We start from the raw sequence: 12,294 nt of genomic DNA on the forward strand, positions 1-12,294 counted from the left end.
ATGCTCTTTATAAGAGCGACACATGTCCCTCAGAAGAAGTATAAAAATGTAAACACCAATAAAGGTGATTTGTATTGAATAGGTGGATAAGAAATACTTCTTATTATAAATGCTGTGATCAACATCATTCAATACGGAATAAACATGAGGATAATGACCTGTAACATACCACTTAGTCGAGCAGCTCGTCTCTCTCCCAAGTCTTCCCAGCCGAAACTTTGCAACATTTTTGTAACGTTACTGTTTTGTCGGAAATCGCCCAGAACAAATCAAGCTGCTTTTCTTTGGATTTTTTCCAGTTCCTGAATCAAGTAATCCTGGTGAGGGTCCCATACACTAGAACCATACTCTAGTTGGGGTCTCAACAGAGATAAATATGCTCTGTCCTTTATATCCTTACTACAACCCCTAAATACCCTCATAACTATGTGCAGAGATCTGTACCCTTTATTTACAATTCCATTTATGTGATTACCCCAATGAAGATCTTTCGTTATATTAATACCTAGGTATTTACAATGATCCCCAAAGGGAACTTACACCCCATCAACGCAGTAATTAAAACTGAGAGGACTTTCCCTATTTGTGAAACTCACAACCTGACTTTTATCCCTGTTTATCATCATACCATTGCCTACTGTCCATATCACAACATTATCAAGGTCATTTTGCAGTTGCTCACAATCTTGTAACTTATTTATTACTCTGTACAGAATAACATCATCTGCGAAAAGCTTTATCTCTGATTCAACTTCTTTACACATATCATTGATATATATAAGAAAACATAAAGGTCCAATAATACTGCCTTGAGGAATTCCCCTCTTAATTTTTACAAGGATAGATAAAGCTTCACGTACTCTAATTCTCTGAGTTCTATTTTCTAGAAACAGAGCCACCCATTCAGTCACTCTTTTGTCAAGTCCAATTGCACTCATTTTTGCCAGTAGTCTCCCATGATCTACCCTATCAAATGCCTTAGACAGGTCAATCGCAATACAGTCCAATTGACCTCCTGAATCCAGGATATCTGCTATATCTTGCTGGAATCCTACAAGTTGGGCTTAAGTGGAATAACCTTTCCTAAACCCAAACTGCCTTCTATCAAACCAGTTATTAATTTTGCAAACATGTCTAATATAATCAGAAAGAATGCTTTCCCAAAGCTTACATACAATGCATGTCATACTGACTGGCCTGTAATTTTCAGCTTTATGTCTATCACCCTTTCCTTTATATACAGGGGCTACTATAGCAAGTCTCCGTTCATTTGGTAAAGTTCCTTCATGCAAACAATAATCAAATAAGAACTTTAGGTATGGTACTATATCCCAACCCATTGTCTTTAGTATATCCCCGAAACCTCATCAATTCCAGCTGCTTTTCTAGTTTTCAACTTTTGTATCTTACTGTAAATATCATTGCTGTCATAGGTAAATTTTAATACTTCTTTAGTATTAGTCACCTCCTCTACCTGGACATTATCCTTGTAACCAACGATCTTTACATACTGCTGGCTGAATATTTCTGCCTTTTGAAGATCCTTGCATATGCACTCCCCTTGTTCATTAATGATTCCTGGAATGTCCTTCTTGAAACCTGTTTCTGCCTTAAAGTACCTATACATACTCTTCCATTTTTCACTAAAACTAGTATGGCCACCAATTATGCTTGCCATCATGTTATACTTAGCTGACTTCTTTGCTAGATTCAATTTCCTAGTAAGTTCCTTCAATTTCTCCTTACTTCCACAGCCATTTCTAACTCTATTTCTTTCCAACCTGCACCTCCTTCTTAGTCTCTTTACTTTCCTGTTATAATACAGTGGATCTTTACCATTCCTTACCTCCTTTAAAGGTACACATATTGTATGCTACATTTCTGTGTTCCTGTGCAGTTTTACATTACTTTTTTACATTTGAAACATTTTTATTCACAATTAATATCATACATAAACATGCAGAGGTACTAAGAGATACAGTGTGAATCCCACATAAGATGAACTTGTGTGTTGGCTTCATGAATACAGTAGCTAGATTATTTACAACATGACATATAGTGAATAGCAATTCCATTAGTATTTTGATGATATTGTAATAATTTTATGATGATGTTTTCCTGCATATGGCATAATACTGTACAGAGAAAGCTGGAAGTGAGAGGCATGGGTTAAAGGAGAAGGTGGGTTTCTTAGTAGGGAGGAATAGTGAGCGAGTTAGATTTAAATATGATGGTGGAAATTGAGAAGTTTGTTTATTTTGTGATAGTTGTTAAGAAGCCATTTGAATGGTCTTTTCTTCAATGACACGAAATTGGAAGGATGTGGGTTCGGATCTTACTGGTGTCTGGTTGACCAATTTTGTTCTGTATTTAACAAACAATCTCCAATATTACAGGGAACTGGGTGAAAATCGTAATTTTTGTAAAATCTGCTGAATGCAGAACAGATGGGGGACAGACTTTTGAAGACAGAAGGTAACCCAAAAGTTGATGAAGTACTCTGTGTATGATTTCTTCAGGAACATAGCCAGACTGCACTCATTAACCTTAAAGCAGTCGGGTGGAAAATGTAACATGAACGGTCAGGCTGGGTCTAGTAGACTCAATATAAAAACGATTATCTAAACCTTTTTAGCAATTCATTTTTACTAAAAAGCATATTTTACAATCAAATGGCATAATATCAATACCCTGAAAATATGTTTTTAAATCCTTGACTTCATAACATATGGGGATTTCATCTTTGTCTCTTTCAGCAAGGATGAAATAACCATAGCGCAGCAATTTGTTCACGATTCATTGCCAGACCCTCTTGTATGACAAATATCAAGGCATTCACTGAGCTTACAATGGCAAGAAACCATCACAATGCGAAAAGAACCGTATAGTTTTTTGCCTTATGGTCTAAACCGTGTTGTGTGAAAGGAGCGTAACTGTATTGTCACAAGAGTAGAGTCCCTGTAGTCAGGCACTTCACCAGTTCAACTCTCCAGTAGTCTGGCACAAGAAGACCTGGTCACATGACATTTTCACTGTTGGAAAGTTCTAAAAACCTCTTTAAAAGAAAAGAACAGAGTTTAACAATTTTATTTTCCAAGGTTAGACTATTGATATAGGAGATGGACTCTATAAAGAAATTAATCATGGTTGTAAACAGCTGTTCATTGAATAAAATGTATGTTTCATTAATATGTCTGTATAATAAATACAGTATTGTTTTTCTTTTAATATGTACCTTCTCTGAGTATTGCACAGTACTAAGATTTTTAAATTAAATGCTTTCATTTAAATACTTTTTTTTTCATTTCATTGAACATCCAAATCCAGAAGATCTTTATAACCTGATAAGGCCCAGTCCCATATGTGTCAGACTAGACAGATTCTACTGTATTTTAAATTGTTCCTTTTTGTTCATTGGGTATTAACCAAAGAAAGCATTCTTTCCACATTTACATTGTGGCTAGGGATTAAAAATAGGCAGTTCAGTATTATTCTGGAGCATTATTTAAGTTGCACCAAGCATTATTTGTGAGAATATTGTCTCTCTATTTAAAGTTTTTGGAAGACTAAAAGCAGTATTATCCTGTGACTAAAGAACACAAGAATGTCTATAGCTGTGAGAGAATGCTCCTTGCTGTGGCTTGTGACTGGTCAATAATATATTGATGGAGGGAGGCAACACATTGACTCAAATTAAAATGTTGTTCCCAATTCAAAAAAAGAAAGAGAATGTGTCCCATAATTTTTCAAAATCAGTCCAGACACTTTTTGCTCGATTAAAGAGAAAAGGAGAATAATAGATCCATGGAAAGAGTTACCGCCTCTTCTTCCATTGTAGTCTATCCTGGTTTACAAATACAAAGGTTGTGATCAAATTTGCTACACAATCAGAGTTAGGAAGTAATTGAATTACTTGTAACAATTACTATTTTAGTAATTTTTACTCATAATCATTATTTTTCACAAAATGTAATTTTTACTTGTAGTTTACTTTGGAAAAGAAAATTGTAATCGTTAAATTTTAGTAATCATTACGTTCTGGTTTAATCGATATACATCGCATTGAGAGCTTGGTAACTTTGGAGCCCCAGCACTTGCAAAGCATTGTGCCAATGGTATAATTTCAGAGTACGATGCGCACTTGTTCATTCACTCGCAGATTGTCATGATTACTGGTTGAGATTTAGATAATCCTGTACTACGGGGTCAAGATGGTGGTGATTATTGTTTTAAAGAGGAAGTACAACTGGGTAACCACCCTATGTTAACACTAATCAGAAGGTCTGACACTTCGAAAAGTGAAGGTATCGGCAAAAGAAAGGTAAGGGCCATGTAGAGCATGAAAAGAAAGACTTCCTAGGTCTTGAAAACCTATTGTAATACCGTTGAGGTCGGTAAAGAACACTAGTTGACCAGGCGAGGTCAGATAGAATACATGAAACCGAGGATACTGACACAAGTAAGTGAAGCAGACTGACGTAACGTAACCGTGGCCGCCAACCTACGCTCCCAAGGTGAGAGTCCTTGGTCTACCTTTTAGTCCCATCTTGCAACAGGTAGAGGATACTGTGGATGTTATTCTAACACATTTCCATTCCCCTAGTTTGAATAAATATTTTGAATTAGTTATCCTGAAAATGACATGCAAATTTTGCATGGGAGCAGTCATTTTGACAGAGCTCGATAGCTGCAGTCGCTTAAGTGCGGCCAGTATCCAGTATTCGGGAGATAGTAGGTTCGAACCCCACTGTCGGCAGCCCTGAAAATGGTTTTCCGTGGTTTCCCATTTTCACACCAGGCAAATGCTGGGGCTGTACCTTAATTAAGGCCACGGCCGCTTCCTTCCCACTCCTAGTCCATCCCTGTCCAATCGTCGCCATAAGACCTATCTGTGTCGGTGCGACGTAAAGCAACTAGCAAAAAAAAAAAAAAAAAAGTCATTTTGAAAGTCTGGTTAGTCTCACCTAGTGATTGTTTCTATGCTTAAAAATAAAATAGAGTAATGTATTTTTCTTTGGAAACTTCAAAGCAATCCATTCCCATGTGAAAAAAAGTGAGCGATATCTTAAAGAAATGGTTTCTTTGAATTAATTGTAATTTTACTCATTACTTTTTGAAAAAGTAATTGGTATGTAATTGTAAATGAGTAAATTTTTTGTCAGATAACTGTAATTGAGCCCAGTTACTTTTATTTTGTACCTTTCCCATCACTGTACACATTAACTAAGCTCTCATTAGTTATTCTGCAAATAATTTGAAACTTTAATTACGTATATTGTCAAGAAACAGAGGCCGATAAGACCATGCATATTTAGTACTTTAAGGGATTTAACTATTTGTTTATTTGCTCCTGATGTGAAAATAATTGCAAATAAATTTTGGCGTTAAGACTTGTAAAAAGTAGGTGAAATTAATTTATATTCCACGTTAATTTTTACAAATTTAACTAATGAACACTCTTCTTTCCACAGCCAAGATCTTGCTATTCTACGTCATCTTCTATGCAACACTGTGTGGCTTCTTCTTTGCCATGCTCGCTGTGTTCTACCAGACAATAGACCCCAAAATTCCAAAGTGGCAGTTGGATAAATCTCTAATTGGAAACAATCCAGGTAGTAAAACACAATGATAACTTTATCCAAGTTTAAAATCTTTACTTAATATATTGTATTTTGTTAATTATTGAACACTGTGCATGTACTTGCTCATACAAAGTAAAGCAAAACAACACACTTCAACAAAGGAAGTTTCCATTAAGAACTGAATAATATGAATTTTGTACACCTCAATGAAATTTGCATTATAAATCTTGAAAGTTAGTACAAAAGCAAAATCAAGAATACTTATTAAAAATGGTGGTGTAAACTATACACCATTATCATCATCATCATCATCATCATCATCATCATCATCATCATTAGAGCCTGGTCGTTCTCCTTTTGGAGCAAAGGCCTCCCCCATTGTCCTTCAGGTTCTGTTGGGAAGTTCTCATTGACTCTGGTTCCATAGTTCACCTCACCATATTGGACCACATCGACAGTGGACAGCTTTTCCTTTTTCTCCATTGTCCATCTCCTTTACTGCCTTTTTCCATTTCTGTGGATTAGATCTTGCTGAAAGCCCATCCAAGTTCCACTTCTTGGATCATACCTTCTTTTCTATATCTTTTAGTCCAGTTTTATGCTGACAGATGATCCTTCTGAAAACAGCCAGCAAGCTCCTTTTCATCCTTCACTGACAGACTAGAAATTCATTAACCTATTACTTTACTTGCAGACCCAGCAGCCCTGAAAATGGTTTTCCGTGGTTTCCCATTTTCACACCAGGCAAAGCCTTCCCTGTCCCATCGTCGCCATAAGACCTATCTGTGTCAGTGCGATGTAAAGCAACTAGCAAAAAAAAAAAAAAAAAAAAAAAATTACTTGCAGACCATGTCTCAGCACAGTATGTGAGAACAGGGTAGGACACAAGTGTCCATTACTTCCCTCTTGATGTTAAGCGGATAGTCATTCTTGATAATGAAACTAAATGACCAGTGTTTCTCCTAAGCAATCGCTGTTCTCCTGATCTGTCTATCCAGCCTGCTCCCAAAGGACACTATTCCTAAACAGATGTCTTTTTCAATGTAAACTATATACCGTCAAGTAAATAGGAGTGTTCTAATTTAAATAATAACCTAATATATTGTAACTTGTCCACCTTGAGAGTGGTTATCTTGTCGTTCTTTCCCGTAAGACAATAATCAATGCTATAAATCCCATCCATCTCATTACCTTATTAAGCTGTGTAACTGAAATTCTGCATACTTTAATAGTTTATATAAGAAAAATATATGCCTCCTCCCATTATTTCTTCTGCTTCAATGGAAACTTGCAGGAAATTATTTCCCATTACCAGTCTTTTTTTTTTCTTTTCACAAAATTAATTCATTAGATCATCAACATCTTAATGTACCTTCATCCTTGTCCAAAAGGACTGGTAGTGGGAGACAACATTTGATAAAGAATGGAAGTCCTTCTCTTTGAGAAGACTGTTCAACATAATCCTTGACTACCACACTAGGGAAGTCAAATTAGCCAGTAAACTAAAACTTGCCTTTCGCTCAATGCCAGTTTAAAAGATATCAGGCAGGGACATTTTTGTTCATCTTCCTAGCCTCCTCTTGAAGACATTCATAAACAATACTCACTCAGTTTGCAAAAAACTATGATTAATGAACTTCTATGTTCATCTTCAATCAATCATCTGCATTTAGGGCAGTCGCCCAGGTGGCAGATTCCCCATCAGTTGTTTACCTAGTTTTCTCTTGAGCAATTTTAAAGAATTTGCAAATTTATCGAACATCTCCCTTAGTAAATTATTCCAATCCCTAACTCCTCTACCTATAAATGAATGAATGAATGAATACTTTCATATTGTGATCTTTCCCACTTTTAGAAACATCATCCAACATTATTTGTCTACTAATGTCATTCCACGTCATCTCTCCACTGACGGTTCAGAATGTACTGCTTAGTCAAGGAGCTTGTTGCCTTACTCCCAAGTCTTCTCAGCTCAAAGTTTGCAACATTTTTGTAGCACTGTTCTTTTGGTGGTAATCACCCAGAACAAATCATGGTGTCTTTCAGAATTTTTTCTAGTTCTCGAATCAAATATTCCTGGTGAGGGTCCCATATGCTGGAACCATACTCTGATTGTGGTCTTACCAGTAACTTACAGTATGTACGCCTTCTCTTTTACATCCTTACTACAACTCCTAAATACCTCATAACCATATGAAGGGATCTGTAACCTTTATTTACAATTCCATTAATGTGATTACCCCAGTGAAAATCTTTTGTGTATATATTGTATATTATATATATAATTTCCTTGCCATACACTAATAATAATAATAATTATAATCCCATTCACCAGCACACCATTGTCTTTTGTCCATCTCACAACATTGTCGATGTCTTTTTGGAGTTGCTTACAATCTTCGAATTTTATTTATCACTCCACAGAAAGCTGTATCTCTGATTCCAATTATTATTATTATTATTATTATTATTATTATTATTATTATTATTATCCATTAATGGGTGATGGCAACCACAATTGGATTTAGCAGTGTTGACAGTAAATTGCTTTATATGGTGAAGCAACAATATTTTCCTTCTCCCTCTTCCTCTTTTGCTTTTCACTGTTCCTTCTATAATCAATTGTAGAAGGTAATAAATATATAAATATATATTTATATATATATATATCCCAGGTATGCAGTCTTCCTCCTTTTAACTATAAATAGCAGTTTTCAGTCTCTCTTCATATATTTCAGGACTTCTTTCACTCTCCACAGTATTTTAAGCATCCTCCAGGAAGCCCACATTTCAAAGGCCTTGATCTTCTTTGTTGTAGTCCAGAACTCGACACCATACAGAAGTAAAAATCAGAAGCAATTGCCAAATATTGTATTACTCTAAAACTAATGTCCAAATCTGTACATGTGTAGGACTTCCTTGAATTTCATGAAAGCACTACAGGCATTCTCTATATAGCATTTTATCTCCATGTTTGATGTCCAGGCCAGTCGTCTTAAGTTATTTAAACGGATTCACTCTTTGTATTGGCGAGTCATTAAGTATTAGGATAGCATTGGTAAAGGTACCATACTCTCATGTGGCAATCATGAATTTAATTTCCTTGATGTTAATATTCAGGTCTAGACAGCTACTGCATTCTCTTACTGTGCTAAGAAGTCGTTGAAGATTATTTTTACTCAGGTTCATATAAATGCATCAGTTCTCTACTCCCAAGGAGAAAAGTTTCTGCAAGTATTACAAAACACCATAAATTATTTCTTTGAATCAACACTGAATTCTTCAAGACTTTCTTCCTCCCAAGGTAAAATTTGCAACAAAATTTTGCAAATAAATGACTAAAGGTGCTTTAGGTAACTATCAACAGTACGTACAGTATATTTTATTATTAACTCTCACATTAACAAGTGCGGTATTCTAGTTACTTCAGACCACAGGTTTTCAATAAACTCGGAATGAGTTATAAGAGACGCTTGTGGCATTGTGACTTTGTTTAATGCTTTTCAAGTTTCAGCAATGCAGTATGTACTTAGTGTTACATATTCTTACTGTTTACTGTTTAAAGTCCATTTGGGGTTGCCCGATTACTTTGCTTGGTACGTTATGCTGTGTTTTCTTACTACTTCCTCATTCATTCTATTACTGCTGATTTACTGCAACTTCAACCATGTTCACTTTAAAAAGTTCAGTATTCTTTGTGAAATATTTGGAACAACATGCAAAGTTACACAGGTGCAGGTGAGTAAATAATTATATTATTTCTATAGTTTATGTATGAGAGATTAATTTACAGTTTTCATGTTCTTTCACCCCTCATTTTTATTCTTATTTATATACATTTCTAATGATGCCTAGTGGCCTTACTGATGAAGAGATGTTACAGTTTAAAAAAAAAAAAAAATATATAATTAATAAGGTGAGTGTAGATTGACTTCCCAACTTAACTCCTGGATAGTGCTTTTCATCGGGTCAGCAGAGTGCGGGTGAGTAGTAGCATCAGTTCACGGGTCTTACTGGTTGTTTTGCTTGGATTGCGCCTGTGAGACATCTCAGTTGGTAGTGATAAATATTAATTTTCTGACAAAACTGATAGTTTTCTAATTATAATATTGTTAAAACTAATATTCACTCTAACTATCCTCTGTTTTCTTGTCATCTTACAGTTTTTTTCTGATGAAGACTGAATTTGTGATTTATAATTTTAGAGGACATAAATAAGACTTATTGTAGAAATAAAGCTAATCTTTTCATACCTAGTCCATTCCACCTGTTTTTCACTACTAACCATAATATTAATAAACTTCATGAGGTTGGGTGCATTTTAATTACGTGAATTGATTGTTTCAGATATGATAGTGTACAGGTTCTATTATAAAAATAAACTTACAAATTCATGAAACTTTACTGGGGTATGTTTGGTGAAGAAGAGGTGCTGAAAGGCTTGGTAACATGGGGATTAATACTACAGCTCTCTATTTGACATAAAATTGTTACACTAAGGGCTTGAACAATGTAATTTCTTATAAATATAGGTCTGGGATTTCGCCCTATGCCATCTGAGGAGAATGTAGAGAGCACGCTTATCTGGTACAAGAGCTCCAGTGAAAAGGACTACAAATACTGGACCAATGAGCTAGATAAATTCCTTGAAGGTAAGAACACCCATGTGAAATAATGTTCAATAATTTTCAGAAATCAGCTTTGCTTGGCAATAGTCACAGTAACTTATATAATTATTCATTCTCAGTAACATATATAGCATTCCCACAAGTTCCATTTTCTGAATTGTTCTTTCTTCAGTGAGAGTAGTCCGATGAAAGAGAGAGAGCGCGTCACATTTCTTTTCCTAATGTGATGTGCCATTGTGTGGTCTCCGGCCTTGAATACAAGTTCATTGAAAATTATGGGTGTTTTATTTGTGTGCACCATCTTTGCTCGAGGAGTTTGTTACTTCTTGCCTCAGATGTGAAGATCATTGTGTGTCGATAGTGATGACTGAAGGTTGTGTGTTGTGTAGAATGTTAATATGATGATATAGAGAGAAGTTTGTGCATAGCCCATTCCTGTCAAATAGCCCCAAGGAGTCTGCTCAAGGCTTAACCTTTATATGTAGCAATTGGGAGGGAGCCATGCCAGGTACGAGGGTTATGCCGAAAGTTTTTAGCAGAGTGTGAGAAGAAATTTTTATTTGCGAAACAACAATTACAACTTTTCAAAATACTCTCCATTAGCACGTATACATTTTTTCATTCTCTGAAACCATTTAGAAAAAGTTTCAGTCCAAGCTTCTTTCGGGATGTCACTTAGTGCACTCTCGTACGCTGCGATGGCCTCTTCATCTGACGAAAACCGCTGCCCACGTAATTTTTTCCTTGGTCTTAGGGAACAGAAAGAAGTCACATGGGGCCAGGTCAGGTGAATAGGGGGTTGAGGTAACACTCGCACTTTTCCCCTTTCCAAAAAGTTCATTGTTCTGGCAGCCCTTTGTGCAGATGCATTGTCGTGATGCAGCAGAAGGAGCCCACTCTTAGACTTTTGGTGCTGTGACCTCCAAGTGGCAAGGACTTTGGGAAGACGGTCATTCACATACCATTCAGCATTGACTGTATGACGTGTGTCCAAGGTCACAGAGGTGAGATGCCCCATTTTTGTAAAAAAAATGTTGCCACCATCTTCTTTCTGGAGCTCCGACTTCGTTGAACTGTTGTGGGTGGTTCCTCCCCTGGAAAGCACCACACAGAAAGTTCTAGAGGGCTCTAGAAGGAGCAGCCTCACAAAAACGCGCAGCAAAGAAGAATGGCATTCTTCGGCACTTAATTTCTTCTTATAATCATAAAAAAATCATTGCTCGAAAATCGCAGCGCGACAGATCCATCTTGCACTGTGTCTGACTCAGCACTGCCTGTGCTTTCTTCCCTCCCTGTAGAGGAACTACCGCTAGGAGGGGTTGCGCGCGCATGTTCCAAGGTTGAAAAACATCGCTCTTTCAAATGAAAATAATCCCATTGTCCTCAGAATTCCGGTTTATGGGGTGAAAAGGGGGGTAAATTTTTAAAATTACTGTATCTGTATCTCAAAAACTTAACAGTTTAAAGATGTGAAAATTGGTATTTGAAAAATCTCCTTTAACCCTCTTAGAGCCAAGAGCCGATCTAGTCGGCCGCTCCCCATCAGCTGGAAGAGGCCAGAGCTCCGCCTCCACTCTACTACTGTAAAGTGCCAGGCCGTTTTTCAGTGGAAATACATGTATTTTAAAATTCGCGTATATCTACCAGTGTATAGCAAATACCGGCATGAAATTTTCTACATATCGACTACGTAGAATAAGAAACTGGTCTGGAGTGATATAAAGAGTCAAAGACGTTTTATTGTTGATTTATAGTTGTCGATAACGTTTATTTTTAGGAAGAGAGAAATATTTTCGCACTTTCTCTCTCAATATCTACTTTGAAAAACTAATTTACGATACAAAAGAATATACGTAATTATGTATAATGTATTTCTAAATACAATTCTATAGAATAACTAATTTGAACGAGAAAAATAAAAACTTAAAAAATAAAAATTCAAACATATGTCACTAATAATAAAAACAAGACAATTTTACTCACCAATAAAATTCGCGTGTATGTATCGATGTTTGGCAAAAGCTGACAACAAATTTTCTACATGCGGACAACACACTATTAAAATAATTCTGAATTATCAAATA

The 12,294-nt window shown here is 36.0% G+C and overlaps 1 protein-coding gene across 4 annotated transcripts in view; it reads left to right on the plus strand.

The window, feature by feature from the left end:
* The window catches only part of LOC136877064 (sodium/potassium-transporting ATPase subunit beta-2), a 130,747-nt gene that overhangs the window by 74,341 nt on the left and 44,112 nt on the right, over positions 1–12,294 (plus strand). For all 4 annotated transcript variants that reach the window (XR_011018599.1, XM_067150880.2, XM_067150882.2 and 1 more), the window contains exons 2-3: positions 5,472–5,612; positions 10,115–10,234. Coding sequence is in view for 3 of the 4 variants with exons in the window: in XM_067150880.2 (XP_067006981.2) it covers positions 5,472–5,612; positions 10,115–10,234 (261 nt within the window). In the remaining variant the exon portion in view is untranslated. The remainder of the gene's footprint in view (positions 1–5,471; positions 5,613–10,114; positions 10,235–12,294) is intronic.

This window comes from Anabrus simplex, chromosome 7 (assembly GCF_040414725.1).
Source record: "Anabrus simplex isolate iqAnaSimp1 chromosome 7, ASM4041472v1, whole genome shotgun sequence".
NCBI classification, from domain to species: Eukaryota; Metazoa; Arthropoda; class Insecta; order Orthoptera; family Tettigoniidae; genus Anabrus; species Anabrus simplex.